The following is a 25,873-nucleotide window of genomic DNA, read 5'->3' as shown; positions in this document are numbered from 1 at the left end:
AAACCCGACCCAACCAAATAATAACCCATAAGATCCCCTTATTCCCCCAATTCTCTCAAGCTTCATACCTACGTATTGGGGGAATAAGGGGATCTTATGGGTTATTATTTAGTTCGGTCGGGTTTAAATGATGGAGCGGGTTTAAAGAATGATTTCGGGTTATTTTGGCGGATAATTTCCGTCAAGACAGGGGTATATTTGAAAACTTTAAGGATGGGAGGGGTATTTTTGACCCAAAATAAGTTCGGAGGATATTTTTAGCCCTTTTTTCAAAATAGAGGGGTATTTTTGACCCTTAGCCGTTACCACGATATTGGAATTGGATACAAGATAAAAACAACATATTTAAATTGAAATTAGAAAAGAAAATTAAAGTTCATTAGAACAAGAAATTGCTAGTCGTGAAAACTATTTTTTCACTTAAATCCTCCTTAATTTTTTAAGATTTCAAACACTGGATCTCAACATTTACAAATGCTCCATGTGAAATTTTTGTCCAACATAGTTTCAGCTTTAAGCACATTTTTTCCACTTCAACTGCAAAGATTTTTTTTTCACAACAACCAGGTTTTGTCAAATGCCCCACCCCACGGCGTGTCGGGAATAAACAAGCAATAACCAAATTGCACGATGAGGTAACAGCGGAAGAAATACCCAAGTTGAAACTTCCCACACTATTTGAACCAAGAGAAGACAATAAACACTAGCACAAATGAAAATCTGGGCAGCAGCTATACCAACAATAAAATAGCAAAGCAAGCAAAAATAAATCGAATAGAAGTGACACCAAATTTACGTGGTAAAACCGTAAAACCCCTTCAAGGTGAAGAGGAAACATCCACGGGACCTCCAGCCCACAAAAGCTCCACTATAAACAAAAAGAGTTACAAAAATGTTCTCCAAATGGCTACAACAACAAAGCCAAGCACGGAAAGAACAATACATAAAAGATAGCACCAAAACTAGCCAAGAAAAGAGAGAAATCACCCCCAAAAATGAGCTACTGTTCGTACTCGAAAAATGGAGCTACAGACCACAAAATCCGATCTCCACCGTTGAAGTCGAAGAACCAGATGTTGAGAACCCCCAGTTCAAATTTCAGCATGATCCAACGGTTAACGAATCGAAAAATGCAATTTAAAGCAGACTGCTGTAGCAAAAAATTTCTGGACGAAAATCTGCTTTGTCTCTCACGTTTTTCTCTCTATATGGCTGCTATGAATTCACTCTTGTGTTCTCAAAATAAGATCTAAATTGATCCTATATATAGAGGAAATTTTGGGCAAAATTGGCCTGGTCCAAATTGGATTGGATTTTATTAATCCAATTCCACACAGGAAGGGAAAACCCAAAAAACTAATTGGATTGGGTTTTATTAATCCAATTCCACATAGGAAGGGAAAACCCAAAAACCTAACAATTCTCCCCCTCCCGACTATGTGGAGGAAACCGCCATCCCGGCGATCAAGCAACACTCTAAATCTAGACTCGCAGGCAAGACTAGGACAACCTAAATTAATGACATCTTCACAACTGGAGAAAAGATTTCATCAAAATCAACTCCCTTTTTCTGATTGAAGCTCTTGACAACCAATCTAGCCTTATACCGTGGAACTGGGTTACCATCTTCATGTTTCACCCTAAAACCCACCTGTTTTTCAAAGCTTTTCTGTCTCTGGAAAGCTTAACCAGATCAAATGTATGATTATCATGCAAGGATTTAATCTCATCTTGCATAGCATCAAACCACCTTTCCTTTTCTTCACTATCCATGGCCTCATCAAAACTTTCATTTCTTCCCCATCGACCAAGAGTACAAACTCATTGGGAGAATAACGAGATAAATGCACTTTCTCTCTAATAGATCTTCTGAGAGAACTCTCTGGAACATCAATAGCAGCTGCTTGCTGACCAACCACATCATCTTCCCCTGGAGCATCAACAACATCTTGCTGGGCATTTTGAACATGATCACTATCTTCATTATCAACTTGATCTTCATTATTTTGAAGATTTTCTTCGGTGTGCAATAGTCACAGAACTGGGTCAACATCAACTATGCTCTTATTGCTCTGAGAATCAATCTTCTCAGCTTTGTCAAAATCTTCAATTGTCTGGTCTTCAAAGAACACAACATCACGGCTTCTAACAAGTTTCTTCTCAATTGAATCATAGAAACGATAGCCAAATTCATCTTGACCATAACCAATGATTGACCATAACCAATGAAGATACACTGCCTAATTTTAACTTCCAGCTTTGACCTCTCATCCTTAGGAACATGCACAAAGGCCTTACACCCAAAGACTCTTAGATGAGCATAAGAGACATCCTTACCAAACCAAACCTGTCAGGGACATCACCATCCAAAGCAACAGTAGGAGATAAATTGATAACATAAGCGACGATATTAAATAGTCCGCCCAAAATGAATCGGTAACTTAGCATCCGAAAGCAAACATCTAACCCTTTCAACTAAAGTTCCGTTCATCCCTCTCGCTAAACCATTTAACCGAGGAGTCTTTGGAGGAGTTTTTGATGCGAATACCCCGCTGTCTACAATAATTATCAAAGGGACCAATGTATTCACTACCATTGTCTGAGCGGATGCATTTTAGTTTCTTCCCTGTCTGTCTCTCAACCAAGGCCTGAAAAGTCTTGAATACATTAAGTACTTGATCCTTGGACTTCAAAGGAAATATCCAAAGTTTGCAAGAGTGATCATCAATAAAAGTCACCAAGTAAAGTGCACCACCACGAGATCTTACTTTAAAAGGACCACACAAATCAGAATGTACCAACTCCAGCAAATCATGCTTTCTTGAAGGTGAATGACTTTGAAAAGAAACTCTTTTCTGTTTCCCGGCTAAGCAATGAACATATCTCTTTAACTTTGCTTGTTTCACTCCAGAAAGCAAATTTTTCTTAGCCAAATTATCAATTCCCTTCTCGCTCATATGACTCAACCTTCTATGCCATAACTCTGATGAAGTATCATTCTCCACCAAATTTATTGAGTCACTACAAATGGAGCCCTGAAATAAGTACAAGTCAGACATCTTGTAACCTCGAGCAACAACCATTGAACCTCTAATTAGCTTTCACTGGCCACCACCAACGGTTTGATCATAACCCTCGTCATCAAGTTTTTCTACAGAAATTAAATTCAGCCGAACATCTGGAGCATACTTGACATTGTTAAGAACCAATCTCGAACCATTATTACTTTTCAAGCAACCGTAATACCAAGTACCTCAACCTCACTATCATTGCCCATTCGTAAATTTTCAAAATTACCCGGAGTATAAGAAGAAAATAATTCCTTCTTTGGCGTGACATGAGAAGTGGCACCTGAATCCACAAACCAGGTAGACCCATCACAAATAAGATTGATATCATTTTTACCACAAGCAACAAGAAGATCATTTTCAGCAACAACAGCAACACAATTTTCATTATCGTCTTCTTTCTTTTGCCTTTTCTGGTTTCCATTAAACATGTAGCAATGTTTCTTGATGTGCCCTTTCAAGTGACAATAGTCACATGTAAGATTCTTCTACCTGGAGGATCTTGACTTGCTTCTACTTTTGCCTCTGTCATTCCGACCTCAAGTTACTTTTCCCCCGTCTTCAAGAACCAAAACATTGGAGTGTGAAGTTGAAGACACGAAGCTTGAGATCTTCTTCTCATCTCTTCATTCAAAACACCACTCTTAGCATATTCCATAGTTACACCATCACCTGGAAGTTAATTAGTCAAAGAAACTCGAAGAGTTTCCCAAGAGTCCGCAGTATTAAGAAGCCAAAGTCCCCGTATTTCTTCATCAAACTTGACACCCATTCAGACATACGATCAAGAACACCCGAAAATCATTGATATGATTAGAAATAGAAATTTCTCTTTGTATCTTATATTCATCAATTGTTTCGGAGAACAACTTATTATCGCTCTTTGAAGATAAAGCGTCTCGAGCTTTTCCCACAAGCTTTTAGCATTTGTCTCATTCACAATATGATTTCCAACATTATCTTCAACCCATTGCCTAATATAGCCACAAACCGATAAGTGCTCAAATTCTCAATCCTCATCTTTAATAGATTCGGGCTTCTTAGAAGCAAACACAGGTAAATGCAATTTCTTGACAAATAGAAGATCTTTCATCTTGCTTTTCCAAATATGGTAATTACTGCCATTTAAACAAACCATCTTGCTCATATTTGCCTCCATCATTTAAATAGACGATCAACACAACCAAATACAATCACAAGCTCTGATACTACTTTGTCGAGAAGAAACAAGCAATAACCAAATTGCACGACGAGATAACAGCGGAAGAAATACCCAAGTCGAAACTTCCCACACTATTTGAACCAAGAGAAGACAATAAATACTAAAGACAAATGGAAATCGGCAACTATACCAACAATAAAATAAAGAAAGCAAGCAAAAATAAATCGAACAAGAGACACCAAATTTACGTGGTAAAACCCTTCAAGGTGAAGAGAAATATCCACGGGACCTCCGGCCCACAAAAGCTCCACTATAAACAACAAGAGTTACAAAAATGTTCTCCAAATGGCTACAACAACAAAGCCAAGCACGGAGCAACATTACATAAAAGATAGCACCAAAACTAGTGAAGAAAAGAGAGAAATCACTCCAAAAAATGAGCTACTATTCGTACTCGAAAACTAGAGCTACAGACCACAAAATCCGATCTCCATCGTTGAAATCGAAGAACCAGATGTTAAGAACCCCCAGTTCAAATTTCAACACGATCCATCGGTTAACGAATCGAGAAACGCAATTTAAACCGACTCGCTCAGAAAGAAAATTTCTCTGACGAAAATCTGCTTTGTCTCTCACTTTTTTCTCTCTATATGGCTGCTATGAATTCACTCTTGTGTTCTCAAAGTAAGACCTAAATTGATCCTTTATATAGAGGAAATTTTGGGCAAAATTAGCCTGGTCCAAATTGGATTGGGTTTTATTAATCCAATTCCACACAAGAAGGGAAAACCCAAAAACCTTATTGGATTGGGTTTTATTAATCCAATTCCACATAGGAGGGAAAAACCCAAAAACCTAACACGGCGAGCCACCTCTGTGCAAGGAAAGCTAGTTGACATTTTTTTACCGGAAAATTACACTGTGTAATGATAGGTAAATTTTTTTTACATATAAAACTATTTTTAAATTCCCATAATCATTTTCTCATGTGTACTTATTTATATTTTAATTCATTTTAGTAAAATCCTAACTCCGCCTCTTATGCCTACTAAAATCATACCGACTTCCATTTACTAATAGCATCTCTTGCTACCCAAGCAGACCAGATCTTTCGTTTTCCCTATCTTTTCTTGTTAATTATTGCTCCTCTCTCTCTCTCTCTCTCACGTACAAAATATACATACATAGACACATAACACTAGTCACATGAATTATGATGGTGGTGATGTTTTGGTTCCCAATTTTTTCATGGAAGATGTCAAAACATACTGCCAGAGTGTCTGCAAACGAAAGGGGTCCAAGGGGGGTACTGGGGGGGACCCAAGATCTAGATTGAGATATGCATGAAAACAACACAAGAAGCTGTGCAAAAGCTACCCTTCACATCTTCATTTTATTTGTTTAATCTTATTTTTCCCGTTTCATTTCCTTTCGAGACTTGTGAATTTGCAAGAAATGACTGCCTCTCTCTGCTTTTCTCACCACTAACCCAATTCCCTAGATGATACACGTACATCTCCCTTTCTGAGCTTTTTCTTGTGGCTTTCATGTCTTTAAAATACATTATTATTATACCTGCTAATACAATGAGAGGAAGTGTACGTAAAAAAAAAAAAAAAAATATATATATATATATTGATTCTCCCTAAACATCTTTTCTCATGCTTTCAGTGGGAAATGTCATTCACATCTTCCAATTTAACCTAGGTGAAAAGTTAGGGTCAGTACGATCACTTTGGGGGTGGGGGTAAATAAAGGAGTCTCTAGTGTCAGTTTAGGGTCTGAAAAGAACTTCATAGAAATAGTAGGATTAAGCTAAAAAAAAATATTAGCAGAAGACGAACATACTTCTCGTTACGTTCACAACAAGAACTTGTAAGAAGGTGATGAGCTCTCAACTGGAGGGTTTTTACTATGGGTACCTATACCCTTGCTAAAAAAAAAAAAAAAGGGATGCCATTTTTCTTTCCTTTCATTATCAGCTGGGAAAAGGGCCAATTTTGCCGGTGAAATATTCAAAATTGGATAAATTTATCATATGTTTCGATTTTGGTTCAACAATGTCGTCGTCGTTAATCAAGTAGCTCCAAAATGCATTGTCCACTAACATTGAGGGGCATTTTGGGCCAAAAATAAAATGCAAGACAAGGTTATCCCGTTTGGAATAGTTCAATGATATTTTTAATCATTGACGGCATTTTTACGCATATTTTTGGTCTTTGCAGGGATCAATTTGTATGGTGCGTGAGATGAAGAACAATTTTCAACTAGAAAAGTAGGTGCGTGCAAGGATTTTACGAAATTTAGGTGCATAACGCAATTTCATAAACTATAAGGGGGTCGCATGAATGTCTAATTCAGAGGAAATAGTCAACACAACAGGATAGAGATTGTATGAATCAGCTCTCTGGGAACCATAATATTGTTTAATATAACGGCGTACATTATATCTGAAGAAGAGAACACTAGTTCCAATCTCAGGCACAGACATGAAGGCTCTATTGGATATTGACACATATATCGTCTTAATTTAAATATTTAAAAATCCCTCAAACACTTTTTTCGTGAAAAACAGAGAATCCCCCTAAATCTCCACAAAAAAGGCGAAGTGCAAGCACGATTTTTCATATCGAACTTGCATTCTCACGGTGTCAATAGGAGTTCTCGACAAGTAAAAATCAGGGCGTGTCACGCTTCGTATTACTCATGTAATTTCTTATTTTTGATTCATATAATTATCTATGGCGTCTTGTACTTCGATTGTCATATGATTTTGTGATAATTACATTATTATTTCCTTTTCCAGACAGTTTTGTCATGCTTTATTTAGCATTTTACCATTCGTTACTTCGGTTAATTCTTTTTCCGAACTGCTGTGATTTACTTTTCTTTGAGCCGAGAGTCTGTCGAAAATAACCTCTCTACCTACGTGGTGGGGGTAAGGTCTGCGTACACTCTACCCTCTCCAAGCCCCACTTTGTGGCGTTACAATGGGTATGTTGTTGTTGTACCCTATATATTATCTACTATATACTAAAAAGTTACTAAATATTACTCCCTCCGGACCAAAAAGAGTGTCCACTTAGCCATTTGCACACTCCTTAAGAAAATACTAACTTCTACACAAAAATAGGTAATTTGACTAAACTGTCCCTAATTAAATAGGCATTGAGATTTGATCACATAATACTTAATTGGAGCAAATCTGAAAAAATAAGGTTAATTATTTCTTGATTTGATTAGTGGACACTTTTTTTACCCAAGAAAAAAAGACCGGAATTTTTACTTGCCATAATTACTCCTGAGACTTAATTATGGATAGTAACTACCTTTTTTTTAATATTTAAGTTTAGTAGCTATATTATTCAAAATTACATTTCATAGCTACCCCACCCTTTTTAATTAAATGTGCTACCCCATAATCCCCAAGTTTTTGTCGTTTTAGCTTCATGCCCACCAAGTGTATTTTCAGTGTATACAGCCGTTTTCACACCAATTTTCAGTGTATACAGCCGTTTGTTACTCAACAGCGATTTTGTATTTCGTTTTATTTTGAAAACGCAAACGTGACAAGACTCAACAAAGAATTTTGTATTTCGCTGTATTTCGAAAACGCGAACATGACCAGACTCAACAGCGATTGTTGTATTTCGTTGTATTTCGCTGTATTTCGAAAACGTGAAAATGACCAGAAATACAACAAAAGCAGTTACGAATTGTAATTTTGCAACTTGTAGCTATAAATTGTTAGAACCTATTAAAAGGTAGCTATTTGTGTAAGGTTTACAAAAAGACCCAGTGAACAAAGGTAACTATTTGTGTAAGGTTTACAAAAAGACCCAGTGAACAAAGGTAGCTATTTGTGTAAGTTTTACAAAAAGACCAAGTGAACACTCTTTTTGATCCGGAAGGAGTAATAAATATTTGGCTTAATTTAGTTAATATTGTATATTAGCCTGAGATTGTTGGAGGATCCATAAACTTTATATTCTAGATCTTCCTCTACTAATCTACCCACGTAATGGGTATCTTTTTTTCGAAAAGAATACGATTTCAATTCACTATTTAACTCGTCTTTTGCCTTTGCATCTCTATTTCCTTGTAGCGCTAACAAGTTCTACACTTATAGTGTACTACTAATTGAGCGTATTTTTCCATGTGGGTTAAATTGAACCAATGAATAATGGGAACACGAAAGTGGAAAAGATTCGTCTTTGATAAGAATAAAGTCAATACAATCAATTAGTCTAAAACGGAGTTAGTCAACGATAAGTCAAAATTTAATAGACGCTTTTGTTCCATAACCATTCTGATGTATCATACCCATTTTACAATAGGTCGTGAACTTTATATTATAATATGTAGATTATACAGGAAAAAAAAAAAAGACGAAATTTGCCAACTCTGGCAAAATGTTGAGGGAAAAGCTGCCATACGAAAAGCCTTACAACGTAAATAGAATGCATGATGCATGCATTTGTTGTTCAATGCTTCTATCCTTTGACTCTTATTCTATCTACCTAACACGTTAATCAACTCATTAAATATGGAGTTCATTTTTTGACAATGGATTTTGAAATATGGAGTTCATTTTTTGAATATGGATTTTGAAATGATATCCACCAAAATATTTGGAACTTTGCATAAAACGTAATGAAATGATATCCACCAAAATATTTGGAACTTTGCATAAAACGTAAGTGCTCACTCGGGTCCTCCATGATACTTGAATCATACTTTTGACATCAAGTTTGTCATTTCCCCTTGTCCTACTCTACCTCTTACTGCCCCTTGGGTATCCAACGAGTTTCCACTTTCTTTTTGTTGCAAAACTTATACTCTCTTTGTCACAAATAATGTGATATATTTTTCTTTTTAGTCTTAAAAAAAAAAAAAAAAAAAAAAAAAAGAGAGAGAGAAAGAACAATACACTTTTATATATAGAAACAGTTCAACTTTAAATTTTTCTTTTTACCCTTGAAGAGATGCTTTATAGATAACCACACATGCCTATATATTGTTTTAGATCATAAGTTTCCAAAAAAACAAAAAACATAAAAAAAAAAAACCTTATTTCCTAAACATCATGTCTGGTCAAACAATTAGCATAAATTAGGCGGAGGGAGTAATTTCTAGGTGTGACATTTTACCCGCTAAACAATCCCTTTGAGAAATGCTACTACTTATTAGTACCTTGCTCCCCAAATTTTCCCTCCGAAAAGGAGGGGGGGGGGGGTAGGAAATTCCTCAAATAAGCACTGCTTATTAGTCCTTTGAAGCCTACAGTCAGGCCACCCACATCATCAACCATGAAATTCGGTATTGGATTGACAATTTTGTGATAAAAAGAAAGTTACTCTTAACTACCTCTAGCAAATGTTTGATAACCTAAGGAACTAGGAGTTTTGTGAGACAATTAACTACTCCATTTTTTTTTTTTTTGGGTAAAGGACAATTAACTACTCCAATTAATTCAACTAGAGATCTAGTTTTAATATATTTATTACGTGAAAAGATAATCTTCAATCCAAAATATGAAATAGCTCCAGTTGTTCAAGCACCTGCTACGCTTGTGGACTATACAAAGTACTCAGGTGCATTAGTTACCCAAAAAAAAAAAAAGTACTCAGTGCATTAGTCAACATGCACGCATATTGGTCCGAACACCAGCATCACTAAAAAAAAAAAAAAAAATAGAATGATGTTTTATAATGCAAAAATATGTTGTACATCGTCTCATGACTGTACCTTGATCTTGTCGATCCAGATAAAAACCTTATATGATAAAAATATCCAACCTTATATTGTTCATAATCACCAAAGTAATAAAAGGTAAAGGCCAAACAATAACTCAACAAAAAAGAAAGACAGAGAGAGAGAGAGAGAGGGGGTGGGGGGAAGAAGAATAGGAAGGTAAACTGTAGATAAGGACCATGTGAAAGACAAAGAAAGTAGAAACACAGGAAATGTCACCTTATCTGGAGAAGAGGACTGATGAATGGACGTTGGACCATGGTCCAACCTGTCAGACCCTCTCTGTATAGGGTATCCATAATCCATGTGACCAACCAAACCTCTCTCTTGTAAAAAGTACATTTCAGCAATCATCTGCATTCAAAACTGAAACTCTCCTTCTATTATTATTTTAAAAAACAAATAGTATTATCACTTTCTTTTTCTGGGACCCTTATGTTCCTGGGGGGACCCGTTAATACCATTTCCCAAATGGGCTTTGAGTTTAGCTTTCTTTTTTTGCCCCAGTATTTGGTATTTATGTACGGCCATGGGCAATCCAACCCGGTGCATGCACAAAGAATGCAGAAAAGGGATTGAGGTCTTACTCTCTCTCTGCTGCTTCCTGTCACACATACTCCTTTGGGCTGTTGCAACACAGCAAGGGCATATGATTTAGGCCGCGATAACATGCTCATGTGAGCATGCTTTGCTCATTTCTCTCACAATCCTCACTGCACATTTCTAATTACTATCAGAAATAAAGTGTTCCGTAGCGCAGTTTAAATCAACAGGTTCTTTTTCCCCCCCTCTTCTTTGAAGGGAAAGGGGCAGCGGGCAAGGGAAAAATATTGTTCAGCCATATTGAACTAAAACTGAATCCAATACCTCGATTTCAGAATCTACTGTAGACACACAGGATCTCTTACAGGAATAACATTAAGAATAGTCATATAATGGAGGATGGGTTAAAGAATGAACGAATGAAACACTAGAACAAGCTCCACTACCAAAACTTCAATCGAATACCATAAAAATGTGCAACTGCTGCGGCAATAGATAAAATGTATGCATATCCAACCAAGATAGCAAGTGCAGCGAATGGTGAGACAGAGAGGGTATCCATGGACAGGTTAACCATTCCAGTTAGCACGTTAGCCTGCATGATTGCACAACGATTTTTATGACTAAACATCCAGAGATCTAAGGTTGAACATAAAGTATTATAGAATGTGATGTCAGTCAGCAATAAATTTTCCTCACCAGAAGAAAAGAGCCCAGTAGATTTCGGTCAAAAACTTCTATCAGTGAAGCAACTTTATATCCAGGTACATAATCAGCTAGAGTTAAAACTGCAAAAACCTGAAAAGGGGAAACGTTGAGTCATGCCTAAATCAAAAAAAGAAATGCAACATTATATGGATCACGCCAGCAGATTTGGGTATGAAATTATGCAGCATTGCATTCAAGAGAAATTCGCAAGTAATCCCAAAGTTCTTCCCAAGAAAACACAAAAAATTGCTAATTAGTAAACTCTTCCTCTATCTAGCAGTCCGGTGATGTTCCCTTACGAGAGTGAAATGAATCTATCTTTGATCAAACCTTTTGGAATGTGTTAGCAACATTTTGAAAAAGCAATACGCAGCTTGTGTAGATGTATATTAAGTTGAATCTTCAGAAGAAAAATTAAGAGCAAGCATCGTACTTCACCCAGAAATTTGGTCAAACAACCCAAAAAGCAAAATAGGATTAGCTTTTTCAAAAGACAAGAAGTTATCAGCCAACCTTTAGTTCTTAGCTCAATGACATCCATTCTCTGTGGTATTACTCACAAGACACTCTTTCACTAAGAAGCGTGAATGATCCCTAACTAATTAACTTGTTAAAAAGAAGTTTAAAGTTAAAACATTTCCTTACAAGTCACAACTTGACCCATGCTATTTAGTAAATAATAATGGGAAGAGATACAAAGAGATTTTCATTGAATCCAGTGCCTAACAAAACGAAAGAAAAATTTTCGGAACAGTGGTGGGAGATACAATGTTATACTGGAGTAAATGTAGTGTCCCAATAATGCAATATATCCAGAAGATGAATGTCATAGAAATGCACAAGTTAACATGGATATGCAGTTGAACAAGATTACAAAATTGGGCAAAGTTCGAAACAATTACATCAGATGGAGGATGCGAGTAGCACATAAAGGATAAAATGAGAAAAAATATTATTGGAGATGGTTTTGACATTATGATGATTGAAGATGCTAGAAGAGGATAACAAATATGGGAATATAGTTATGAAACTGGACATGGCTAAAGCCTATGACAAAGTTTCTTGGCTCTTTCTCAAAGCTGCTATCAGAAAAATGGGTTTCTCTGAAATTTTTATTGATGTCATTCATAGACTCATTTCTGAGGTTTGGTACTCAGTCATGATCAATGGTGTGAGACATGGTTTCTTTCATTCTACCAGAGGTCTTAAGCAAGGTGACCCTTTGTCACCTGGACTTTTTGTTTTGGCAGTAGAGACTTTGCCCAAGGCACTGAATCAACTACACAACAAAGAAAGGTATATTGGTTACACTATGCAACAAAAGGGACCTTTGATCAATCATCTCTGTTATGCAGATAACATAGTCATTTTCTCATCTGGAAACAAGAGAACCATCAAAATGATCACTCCTTCTGGACAAGAGATCAATATAGACAAAAGTGTTTTCTTGACTGCAACTCATTCACCTGAGAATAGAAGAAGGATGATTAGCAGGATTACTGGGTACAAACATCAGTTTTTTCCCATGAAGTATTTGGGATGTCCTATTTTTCCTGGAAGGAAGAGATTATCTTATTTTGCTGACATTGCTAAAAGTGTCATGAACAAGGCTCAAGGATGGCAAGGCAACATTCTGTCATCTGGAGGAAGAGCAATCATTATTAAACATGTACTCCAGTCCCAAATCCTTCATACTCTAGCAGCAATGTCCCCCCCCCCCAAGGGGATAATAAAACAGCTTGAAAAGTATTTTGCAGATTTTTTCTAGGGACAGACTGACAACAAAAAGAGGTATCATTGGAGTTCTTGGACAAATATGTGTTACCCTCAATCTGAGGGAGGTACAGGTTTCAAAAGCATAGAGGACATCTGTAAAGTTTTTGCCTCTAAAAGATGGTGGAGGCTGAGAGCAGAAAATAACCTATGGTCTCAGTTTATGATGGCAAAATACTGTCAAAGAGGTCATGTAGTTGCAAGAAATGTTCAAGGTTATCAATCTTTCATTTGGAAAGAACTTTTGAGAATTAAAGCTGACACTGAACCTCACATCTTATGGAGGATTAATGAAGCAAAAATCTCATTTTGGTGGGACAATTGGACAGGTCTTGGTCCTCTAGCTATCTATCACCATTCTAACAGTAACCCTGGTACTCTTATGGTAACAGACTGCCTAGAAGGAGACAATTGGGACATGGAGTATATTTCAAAGCTGGTTCCACCAGATATATGCTATGTCATTCAGAAGGTGGATATTGGACAGAGAAACAAAATGGACCAGGCCATCTGGATAGATAATCCTTCAGGAAAGTTCACCTGTGCCAGTGCCTTCCAAGCCCTGAGGAAAAGATTGCCTAAATCTCCTCTATGGAAGTGCATATGGAATAAAGGAAATTCTTTTAAAATGGCATTTATCAGCTGGAGAATTATCAAGAATAAGCTGCCTATGTATGATAGAATTAAGAATTTCTCAAATAATTCTAATCCTATGTGCATTTGCTGTAATCATCCTAAGGAGGTGACTATGCTCCATGTCTTCATTGAAGGGGATTTAGCTATGAAGGTCTGGGGATTCTTTGGTCAGTCTTTGGGCATCAATATGCAGAATCAAACTATTCAAGCAAGGTTTTTAACATGGTGGAACTTTTACACAAAGAACTCTATGTTAAGAGTAGCATACCAGTGCATTCCTGTCCTTATCTGTTGGGAGTTGTGGAAAGCTTGGAGCTCTGTAAAATATGGAAACAAGAAGTATTCTGAGGCCAAGATTTGCTATGAAGTGGGTCAGCATGTGAAGTGTATCATGATTAAAAAAGGCTACAAGATTGACTTAAGAGACAATTGGAGCAGGATATGCAGTAGCGTGGAAGCTCATAAAGCTGTGTTAACTAGCCTACCTGTTGTTTGGAGCAAACCTCCAGATAATGTCATCAAGATGAACACTGATGGAAGCAGCATGGTACACAGCAACAAAGCAGGAATTGGAGGAATTGCCAGAAATTCTAGAGGAGACATCATTATGGCATTTGCCAAAGCAGTTAATTTTTGCTCTAATAACAGTGCTGAAATTCAGGCTGCAAGCTTTGGTATCAACTGGTTTGATCATAATGATATCAACAATGGTATTATGGAAGTCGACTCAATTCTGGTGGTTAAGTGGCTTGATGGTACATATGGCATCCCTTGGGAATTCTTGAAGGAAATTGAAGCAATGAAAAGGATCATTGACAAAAGAAACATCAAAGTGCAGAGCAATGAAAAGGATCATTGACAAAAGAAACATCAAAGTGCAGCATTGTTTCAGGGAAGCAAACACAGCAGCAGACTCTTTAGCTAAATTTGGTAGTAATGCACAGTGTAGTTTGATAGCTAACTTGCATAATTTTGTAACATCTCAGATCTTTGAGCTAAGATTTAACGCGTAAGATGGGGGGTATAATGGAACCAATATGGGAGATACAGGAAGTGTTTTGAAAACTAATCAAGTCATAAGAAGAGTCTTTGGCACAACAACGTTGGAAGCCACTCTACGGGGCATGTTTTCAAGTGAGTTTGTAGAAGGTCTTACTTCCAGCGACCATAACCCCTTTATTATTTGGGAATTTGGGAAAACTTCCTGATGAAAGTTGTAGAGCTTTGAAATACCTTTCCAACGGTATATTATGGAGGTCAACCGGACATCTGTACAAAAAGTTATGGCCATTTTACTGAAGAGTCGCAGAGCAGTCCAAAAATACGACCCGAAATACGACCCATATTATGAAATACGGACCGTATTTAGTGGCCATATAATTTACGACCCAGAACAGTATATATTCGTCCAAAGCAGTCCAAAATCATTATTTTTCATTCCTTCAAGCCTAGAACGACCTCCTACCCTCTCTCATCACCAAGAACACCAAGGTAAGCCAATTCTAATCATTCCAAGTCAATTCTAATATATATCCTTGTAATCTAAACAAGAAATCATTGTTCCTAACCTAGGGTTTTCAAGAAAACCCATTCCAAGTTTCAAGAATCAAGATTTTGGAATTTCTTATTCAAAGATTCCGATTTTTCTCAAGTTTTTGAAGCGATTTAAGGTATGTAGAACTTCTATCCATGTGTGGGAATCTCTACGTTCTTCCCCACGCTCCGTTTCTTGATATCCATGAAGTTCAAATCCTTGGGCATTAAACCCAACATATTGGTAGCCCGTATTTATGTATTTATGAACATGAATTTTGTATCTATATTCGTTATTGTATTCCTAGTCTTCCATTATGGTTATTAGGAACCCTAGCTTAATCCATGAATCATGAATTCTTCCTCATGTGTTCTCATTATGTTTATATGAAGCCTTATGATTTTATCTAGTAAGTTACAAGCATGTTTTCAAGTTAATTATATATATAATTATGAACTATTATTATTACTCATGAATCAAGAACATGTTTGCAAGATTATGACAAGTATCTCATGAAACCAAGGACTCACAAGCTATTATGATATTTTCAAGAAAAGCTATATATGTTTTATAAGTTCATGCAAGAATAATACGAACGATATCCATGTACATGCAAGTTCATGAAAAGTCATGGGCGGCAAGTGCCACTTATTTTCCATGTTCATATTTTTGGGAGTTGCATTAATTACCAAGAAGGCTTCAAGCAGCCTAAAACTACGTAGCCACCGTAGGATGAGGATCGCTCCACCCATGCTTAGGACGATCTCTCATAATGACTGGATCCTTTCATGCCATGTTTAAATCTCATTACCCTGGCAAGGTGTGAGTGTTCTGCTGGTAGGACGCAAGTACCAGCACGTTGTCGGTTATATATTTATTGCTCTCCCAACTTAAAATGTTTTACCCATGTTATATATATGTAATTATGTCCATGTCAGATATTCATGTTCATGATCATGTTTCAGTTCAGTCCCTATTATGTTATTTCCATGTCCCATGCTATTTCATTCAGTTGCTTTACATACCAGTACATTCAATGTGCTGACGTCCCCTTTTATTTGCCCGGGGGCCTGCATTTCACGATGCAGATTCAGATTTACAGGACGACGCACCTGCTCAGTAGGACTTCAGACTTATCAGCTTATTGGTGAGCCCCATCTCATTCGGGGTTTAGTTAACTCTTTATTTATGATTAGCTATGCATTTCAGGTATGCTGGGGGCCTTGTCCCAAAAAGTATGTTTTCCGGTCAGACTCATGATAGAGTTTTTATAGACTAGACAAGTCAGTTATGTTATGTCAGACTTTCAGAGTCGGTTAGCCACCCTAGTTCATTTATGATATTATCCGCATTCATGATTTAAACAAGTATTTCTATTTAATATTATGACTTACTATGTTTTACAAAGGCTCACTATGCATTCATGTCTTATTCCGCTTATGATACGTCTCATAATGATTCAGCAAGCCATGTGGTTCGCTCGGTCACATGTAGTAAGGCACCGAGTGTCGTGTTTCGCCCAGGCCATGGTTCGGGGCGTGACAAATTCAATGCAGGCTAGAGGAGCAGTAAGGATGGATAAGGCTCAACTAGCAAACTTCAGAATCTGAATTACAATCGGAAGAGTAAGAAGAGAAGCAGCAAGCAGAAGAAGAAGAAGGAGGAAGATCTCAAGCAAATGCAAGGAAAGGAACATGATTTTTTGGACTGAATGTTAGTCATTTTTTGCTGGACTATTGGCAGCACCTTCATTAGGAATGTGTTGCAAGTCCTATGTAAAATGAGTAGGTTGTTTTTGTATTATAGTTATGATGTCCCATGAGGTGCTGTTGTAATGAGAACATAACTAATTGGAGGTAATCTAATTAGTAGTGTTCTCCTAGCTCATAGGGGCAAGTAGTAAGAGAGGTTATTCCTCACATATGTAAAAGAGGGAGTCATGGCCTAGCCCTCCTCCCATGTATATCTGTGAATGTGTTATTAACAAGGTAGGGGTCAATGCCAAACCCCCCAATGGCCATAGACAAAGGTAGTCTGTGGAATTGATTTAATATAAAAAATAAAAATAAAAAGAGGATAAGGTAGACATAGAATAACACAGAAGGGTCATCTAAAACAACCTATGATTTATTGGAGATGCATATTTAGCTAAAAAACAGAAGATAATGGTAGTAATGAATCCATATAGACAATGCCAGCTAGTTCAAATTAAGGATTAGTTGTTGCTTTTACTGTTACATTAAAAATGGTGTTTGTCAGGAATATTTTTAGTTCAGCAGAAACTTGTATGTCTCTGTGGGAATAAGTGTAGGACTTAGAGAACCTCTAGTTTTAGAGAATTGCCAGTATTGAAATGAAATTGATACAAATAGAGAGGAAAGGATGTAGATTATATATTTGACCCCAACTAGTTTGGAAGTGAAAGGTAGTTGATTGATTAATCATTTGTCACTTAATTCAGAACTTGATAAGTCCAATCTGTCAGTGGAGATATAAGAAATAATAGGAGATAGAGAAACAAAAGTAGCTTTCAGTTCTGAGAAATTAATGACATTGAGAACAAGGAGTTCTACTGTTCTCACACTTGTAACTGCTCCTTTGTACATATCCTTTATCGCATTTATATTTGGTATGGATTCTTTATTTTCAAACTACCAACAAAGGACTTTACTGGCACTACCATATGCTTTCTCTAGTTAACTGGATATCATGTAGATATCTTTCTCTCTCTAAAAATTTCTACAAATCTTAACAAAAATACTCCGCTAACTACAAGGGATGAACCCACTCAGTCACACTTAATGTCCCTATGTCTATGCTCCATCACTATTTTCGCAATGTTATATTATATGAGTTTAATTTATCTCCTTTGTTTTTATATATTGGAACCAATCTTCCACTCATTAGGTATCTTTCACTCCTTAACATCGAATAGCTTGGTTAGTCATCACTTTAACCTCAACAACGCACTTCAAAACTAGTCTATCCTCATCATATCCTTTACTTCAACATAGGTTATCTATGAATTCAGCTAAGGTTTCTATCTGTCCCGCGTGTATGAATATTACTAAGTCATTCTTGTAATTTTGTATCGAGCAATTGACTGAAATAACCACTCATCTACCTTTAGTCTCACTATCTCAAAACTTTTCGAAAATCGTTCTTAATACAGTTGGTCTAAGTTATTCCGTTTTTGCATTCAGTCTTGAAATAGCTTATGAGAGATGACGTCAGAAACTATGAACTTAAAGAGACAAAAGTACATCCGTCCAATAAGACTAACATGTGTGTCTGCAAGCACAAACTCCATTTACAATGTAGAACTGTTTGATAGAGTAATCATTGCAGAGATGGAATGAGTAGCTGCCACAGTAAAGCAAACAAAAGGAGCCACAGGGAAGAGACAATTCCACATTCTAACTATGAAAAAAGAACTTTAATCAGCATCTAGGTAGATACAATAAAAGAGTGGATTATGGTCTTTAGCAGTATCAAAGAAACAGACTTGAATGAAGAGATCAACAAACGGCTCAGAACATTCTTGAAACACACAGCAGAAGAGAAAGTCCAGAGCCATTTGGAAACAGAGCCAATTTATATGAATCTTACCTGAAGGTTCATAGCCAGTGTTACAGTAACATAAGCCAGGTTGCACTGTTAAAAGAGATTATTAGTCATTTGACTTAAACTTACTGAAAACTAAGATATTTGCTACTGAAAACTAAGATATTTGCTACTGAAAATAAGAGGAAAACTCCCAGAGTAATAAACTCTACCATTCTGCGAGAAACCCTCTCAACATGCCTGTCTAGGAAAACAGTCAACAACCTGCAACATGAAGAGGCAGCAACAAGCTAAGAAATATCGGCAATTAAATAGCAAGGCAGCAAACATGCAGAAAGTGGACCAAAAAAAAACTCCAAAGCCAAAAATCAGACCAGAACAGAAGACAGATAATCCAGACTCTAATCCTTGCCCAATCATTTGTTCTCAACACAGCATCTCCAGGCTTTCCAAAGAAAAGATAGTTGCCTAGTTGGACACAAACAAGGTACAAACCCCAATAACCTGATAAAAAGAAACAATTTGCTAAACCAAAAGTACCAACCATAAATTAAAATATCAAGGAGATTGTGACAAGAAATACTGAAAATATTATGAGCAGCTTCAACCTAGCTAAAGTCAATAATGCTCATACAATGAAATTAAATATCACATTTGGTTAAAGATGACTCATAAATACCTTCTGAGAAAAAATATGAGCAAGAAAGTAGAAATAGCTAATTACTTCTTCATTTAACATACTTTGTTCTGCCTTGAAAAGAAAAGTCATTGTAAGAGTTTTCAATTCCTCTAGAAAAAGGGTATCCCAAATAAGCAATATTTGCCTCGTTCTGGAAAAAAAAAAAAATTCAAAACTTGCACAACAAAAACTTATTTTTTCCATCTGGAAAAGACCTATTTTTCTTCAGTGGGTCTGGGGGGTGTGTGTGTTAATCTGGATGTTTATTTGTCCCAATATCTACAAACTTACCTGACCCCTTTGTGTTCCATCATAGGCAACAGTTGATACATGTGCTAGATTCAACAAAGAATGAACCCCGAAAAAGAAAATGAATCCCTAGTTCTTACAACAATGAAGTTATGTTACATGGATCAACATTCACCTAATTCCACGCATTATTCACATAATTCTTCCACTTAAACAAATTAGCAAACCTCTGTATCCCCTGCTAGGGAGCAGTTTACACGTGTACTCTAGACAGACAAAATAAATACCCCACAAAAAAACTAAATAAAACCCCCAGATCTTGCTAAAATAAAGTTACAATTCATGAACTGCCCTTATTCTGAGTACTACTAAATTAAGAACTAATTATGATAGTTATATCTTAAAGTTTATTTTGATTTACAAGCACAGCCACCCAGAGCTTAAAAAAGTTCCATATATTGGTACGTTGAGCTAGTGTCAAGACCAGAAAAAAGAGGAATGTTTCAATTCCAAGTTAAAATTAAACGGGCAACCAGCCAGTCTCTTCTTCAAAGAATTCCCAAAAAGACACAAAAAACATAAAACTGAACAAGGAAATAAGCAAACGCATGGTGTAAAGAGAGAGAAAGACTGCTCTAATTTCAATTCACAATTATACTTACCAAAAATGCTATAAATTCCTTCTTTGTTTTGACTGATGATGTCATGTCCTCTTTCATTTGAAAGAAGATATTCATTTAGCCCAAGCAATAGGAAGACCTCATATACTGAAAGGACAAACAGCATTATAGGCTTACCAAGCACATGAGAAGGTACCAAAAATTCTGAGATGGGCCAAGATTACAACAATACCTACTAGAATAAACCACCCCAGAATTCCACAATAACTCGGTGGAAGATTAATCATCGACGTCAAAATTGCCACAGCAGCAAGAGTAAAAAAGAAATTCCAGTGCACACCATATTCACCTACGTGAACCTGAGGAAGCGAATGACTTCTATCAGCTATAAGAATGAGATAGTTTGAAGAAATGGCTACCAATGCAGATGAAGAAAGGATCATAGTAGCTTTGCAGGAAAACCTCATGAGAAACATCTGCAAGCATTAGTATAGATATATGATGCATTTAATTGTACATACAAACAGAAATACATATAGGTAAGCAGTACTTCAGAAAGGAAGTTTAAAGCTAGAAGACTATAAAGCTTATGGACCCTTCTAAAATTACCATTTTGACAAAACAATATGCTGAGAAAAGTTAACGATGATAGCTGCAGTCAAACACAGGAAAATAAGAACATTTTGAGAATGGGAACTGAAAAACATCACAAATCGCCTATATAGAGCTTTTTCTTTCATTGTCCCTTATCCTTCGCTAAGTTCACTTGAATTTCAAGAGACTATAGGTCTCTCGAAACAACTTCCTTCCATGTAACTTTAGGTCTACCTCGTCCCATGTTAACACATTCACTACCATGGCTTCACAACTATGGACAGGTGTATTTGGAGGTCGATGCAGGACATATCAAACCATCTCAAGCGACCATCTCTTATTTTATCCTAAATGTGCTACTTGCACCTTCTGGCGAATGTGGTCATTTTTAATCTTGTCTAATCTTGTTTGACCTCACATCCAGCTTAGCATCCGCATTTCTGCGACACTCATCTTGTGGATTGTGTTGGACATAATCAGAAATACATACAGAACAATAAGACAAAAAATTCATGATTAAGAAGGCTCACAAGACATTCTCAAAGACGGCTATCACAAGACATTCTCAAAAGCTTCTCCGTAATCCACTGGCTGAAATACACCGTCCCCCCCACCCCCACCCACCACCACACGTACACAGAAAAACAAGGATAAACATTGGTAATGTAGAAGAATTAGGATTCTGTTTACCTGATAATCAACACTTGATGTGAAAAAGACTCGAGCAAACCCCAGGACTATGAGTGGACAAGTTGAGGATATTGCATTTCTCAAATTCCTGGAAATATAAGTGCCACATAAGAAACTGCGAGATTTTCTTTATTAAATGAATAAAAAAAGAGAATCAATTAGATAACTACGAAGCAACGTGATCTGACTATACTTTTGTTGACCTAGTGCAGAGGAATATCTTCCGTTATCAAATGAATCAAAAAGAGAATCAATTATAAAAGTAATGGAACCGAATTCTGACTTTCATAATGAAGAAACATTATTGACTGTATGTTTTGGTTGAAAGCCCTAGTATAGGGGAATCAGTTATATACAGCTATATGGTTTCCATGAAATAATATTCTTTCTTGATCAATTTTTATATTTTTCGAAAAAAAGAAAAAAAAAAAAAACTTACTAGTGCTCGCCAAGGAGGTTTTAAGTTTACAAAGGTGACTAGTTGAGAGATACGTGAAGCATCCCAAAGAATCAAATAGGATAACTAATTAGAAATCCATGGAACGAGAAAGATCACCTAAGAAGAAGCATGACAGTATGTACCTAATACAGGGGAATCTGTAGCATATGTTACCCAGAGATGGACAAAAAGGGAAAATATTTTGGATATTTGTAGAGCTTCCATGTGCCCTTTCCTCGGCATTGCTAAATGAAACCTAGTGAAAAACTCCAAGGCAGTGATAACAGAAGATGCAACAAATTAAAAGGAATGAGTAGTAGTGAGGAGTTAAATGTTGTTGAATTTTATACTTGCAACATCCCTTAGAAATAAAAGCCCTTCATAGAAGATTGGGCATAGTAGCCATATGCAATCTTACACCTGTATGGTAAAAAACATATCCTATGATGCTTAAGCACATATCTATGTCACTGTCCAATTCTGAAAAAAATGCAGCGCCAATCTACAATGAAACTAAAAAGTGTTCCACCCAGCAATACCATTCTTTTCAATGCCTTCTGATCAATTAAAAGTACGAAAATATGCCTTTTATTCTCCCAATAAAGCTCCTTCTGAATCTGATGAAATGTAAGCAGTCAATGATTTGGGGACATCAAACATCACTCCTTTAGGCATCCACGTTATTTCATAAGGGCACCATGACCTTGTCATTGAAGCTTAATTCAGTGCGAACATAACTAGAAATTCTACCTGCTTTTACGAATGAGTGTGTTACTTTCAACTCTTATTGGTCAGCGTAAAATAAGAGTGCAACAAACTAGGGAAAAACATTGAAGCACAGCAAAGGACAAGTCAGTTCAAGTAACAAATTCGCTCTGCGATGTGCTTATTATGCTTTTCACCCTGCCATCTTCACATGGTTTACTCACAGGCAGAATTAGCTAGCTTGGTTGCTACGGAAGTATATATATGTGGTAGACAAAATATTTTTAAGAGAAACATGTCAAACTATATAGCACCATCCACGAGAGGTAACATCTCATCAATGATCGTGATAAAATTCAAATCGAGAATCATCACTTACGTTTTTGCAATTCCACGTGCCTGTCGTGAAACCAACGCATTTGCCACAATAAATGAACCTACTCCAATGTCCATCTGATATAACAACAAGGTAAACATAAGGTACCTAATTCTAACTCCAGTTTACACTTCATAAAAGTTTCATGAGAAGTAGTAAGTTGACAGAACCAGAATGAAGAACCTAAACAAAAAGAATGAATCAATGAAGTTGATCTCAATACAATGAAAATGACTAATGTAGGACAACATAAAAAATTAAAGAAAAATAGAGAGAACTTTCATAATGACAACTTGCAATAAGCATATTATAGCGAAAAGCTACTCGGATATATTTAACATGTCAATGCCTAAAATGAGAGAAAGAATGCAATTTCAAGAACTATACAAGGAATCTTGATGTGTTTGAAACAACAAGAGAGTTTACATAGTAATACTAATCAATAACATAGAACAACCCTCATCTACTCTAGAAAACAATACCATCAAATCATCTCGTCTATTCCATTCTTTTCCTTTCCAGAAATAACCCTTAATCTTACAATTGTTTCCTGTCAGCTTAATCCTTAATCTCCATTTCTCAAAGAAAACTTCACGTCAAGAGAATTTTAAACTGACGCATTCTAAATCCTTTGCCACCAGTGTTGTTAAAGGCTCATTAGAACTTCCCTTTCGCCTTATAACTGAGCAACTGCAGATTGGGTTGTTCCCAATCGCTCAGGCGGCACTACAGTTCACGCATCAAGGTTTTAGCACACATATTACAATAGAATACAGATAGTAGTTTACCAAGCCAGTACCGTAGGTCTCTGTTTTAGCATATCTTCTTGGAAATATCTTGAAGTCAACAGCCAGAATACATACGCATGTCAGAAAATTCTGCAGTAATCATCCCTAAAGTCATAAATAGTAACGAAATAAAAGGTGACTAAAGTAGATGAAAGCATTACGTAAATGAGGGTTATTCTGCATACCATAGCAACCCTGTATGCAGATATATTTGTCCTAAGTGATCGGACCCCCTCTTCCTGAGAAACAGAAAATCCAGATCTGCATTGAACATGAAGTACCTTTACATACAACAAGCTACATGAAATACATGTAAACAGCTTCACGGAATGGCTATAGAATTCTATGATCGATTACCTTCTAGCTAGAATAAAGAATGCCACCAAGGAGGTCATCACAACTGCATTAGTATAAGTCCAATCCGCCAGAATCTGAGATTGAATGATTACTCATTTGATTATGAATATCAGGTATTAAATCAAGTGTCAAAACTTGAGATCATCTAGCATGCAGGAAACACTACTACGTTAACAAATGACTAGAAATAATAACCAGTCAAAAACTAAATCTTCTTTCTCTTTCCTGTTCATTAAGATGTCAATATAAATAGAGATCTTTTCGTCCATTTATTAGACTTGCTAACATGAACCACAAGTGTTGTTAGTATGATAGAACAGACAGAGAAAACTCACAGTTAAACATAAAATGACTGGAAAAACAATGTATAGGACATCAAGAGTCACTGCAGCAAGATATGATCCCATGTTCTTCTTAGAAATGACTGCATTAATGTTATCATCTTTCTTCGACAAGGCCTCTGCAGAATTAGGACCTGTATTGAGAAACAAAGACAACGGGACCATTATGTCAGCTTGCTATAACTAAAACTGCCTAACCAATGCAAACTCTGAATAGAGGATCAGATGTCTCACGAAGGGGCGAAGTGATACAGTACTTTGCCACATAAATAAATGGTGAAAAAAGAAAAGGAAATGGAAAAAAAGAGCAACTACGTCACAAACACAGTGTTAGGATTTCTTTAGTCAAACAATACAACTAATCCAGCACTTATGAGTTTCGGCAACAATGATCAGCTTAAAAGGGGAGAAAACACGGGACATTACTTATCGCTAAGTAGGATTTTTTTTTTTTCTTCTGTATCATTCCATTTTTGTAGGATGCCCTGACGACACACTATTTAGCGCTCAAATGTAAGCTATATAGTACTCCCTCCGTCCCAATTTAAGGGTCTTAGTTTGACTGGACGCGGAATTTAAGAAATATAGGGAGACATTTCAATCTTGTGGTTCTAAATTAAAGATGTGTGTCATGTCCTTTGAATTTTGCGGTTTCAAAATTGCCATGTATGGTGTTTCAATTGTCAACTCACTAAATATAAAAAAAGACGCTCTTTTTGGGAATGACCAAAAAGGGAAGTAAGACACTTCAAATTGAAACTGAGGGAGTAGCACCCCCTAAAATAGAAAAACCAGCAAAAATTTAAAAAGAAAACAAATTAACTAAAACTTAATAAGAAGCAAAGATAATCCCAATCCCATATGTTGGTAAAACAAGAATGAATAAAATGATACACAATGTAGTGTTATTTCACACCTTTTTTGGTACTGGAATATACTGAACGTAGAAAGAGAATCATCTGAATCACAACACACAAAAATTAAAATAAAACACATAATACTAACAACAAAAATAAATAAATAAACATTTATAGGAAGGGCTTGGTACAGAGAGAGTAGTAATAAGAAGGAACAATTCCATCATTGAAGTTCCAGTCAAATTGCTCACAAACCTGAAAATTCAATTGTCAAAAAATCAAATCATAACAAAGTGGAATTTATAGATTTGTTGTTAAAAGAAAAATAATGAGAAGAAGATCGTAACTGTTCCTTGAGATGCTTGTTTGGATTGAATGTACTCGCCGGAGAATCCATCGTCGGTAACGGAGATGGCAAAGTTCGTTAAGTGTGTGA

At 36.4% G+C, this 25,873-nt stretch overlaps 1 protein-coding gene across 2 annotated transcripts; it reads right to left on the bottom strand.

Moving 5' to 3' along the window:
• Positions 1–10,827: 10,827 nt before the first annotated feature.
• On the bottom strand, positions 10,828–25,873 carry LOC132030187 (uncharacterized protein At4g17910). 2 transcript variants are annotated; one of them, XR_009408000.1, is made up of 17 exons: positions 25,785–25,873; positions 25,629–25,692; positions 25,497–25,539; positions 24,575–24,714; positions 24,240–24,313; positions 24,068–24,143; positions 23,883–23,972; positions 23,098–23,171; positions 21,575–21,662; positions 20,523–20,649; positions 20,333–20,437; positions 19,117–19,246; positions 18,955–19,006; positions 18,788–18,832; positions 11,749–11,842; positions 11,227–11,325; positions 11,096–11,122 (listed from the first exon to the last, which is right to left on the bottom strand). XR_009408000.1 is itself a non-coding variant. In XM_059419712.1 (16 exons), exons 1-16 carry the CDS (start codon positions 25,832–25,834, stop codon positions 10,970–10,972), a joined length of 1,410 nt encoding a protein of 469 aa, XP_059275695.1. In that variant the 5' UTR covers positions 25,835–25,873; the 3' UTR covers positions 10,828–10,969. The 2 variants fall into 2 exon arrangements, 1 of the variants encoding a protein (XP_059275695.1); XM_059419712.1 differs by lacking the exon at positions 11,749–11,842 and having other exon boundaries at positions 10,828–11,122.

Source organism: Lycium ferocissimum, chromosome 9 (assembly GCF_029784015.1).
Source record: "Lycium ferocissimum isolate CSIRO_LF1 chromosome 9, AGI_CSIRO_Lferr_CH_V1, whole genome shotgun sequence".
Lineage (NCBI taxonomy): Eukaryota > Viridiplantae > Streptophyta > Magnoliopsida > Solanales > Solanaceae > Lycium > Lycium ferocissimum.
The sequence above is the reverse complement of the archived record's forward strand: the minus strand, read 5'-3'. Positions and strand labels throughout refer to the sequence as shown.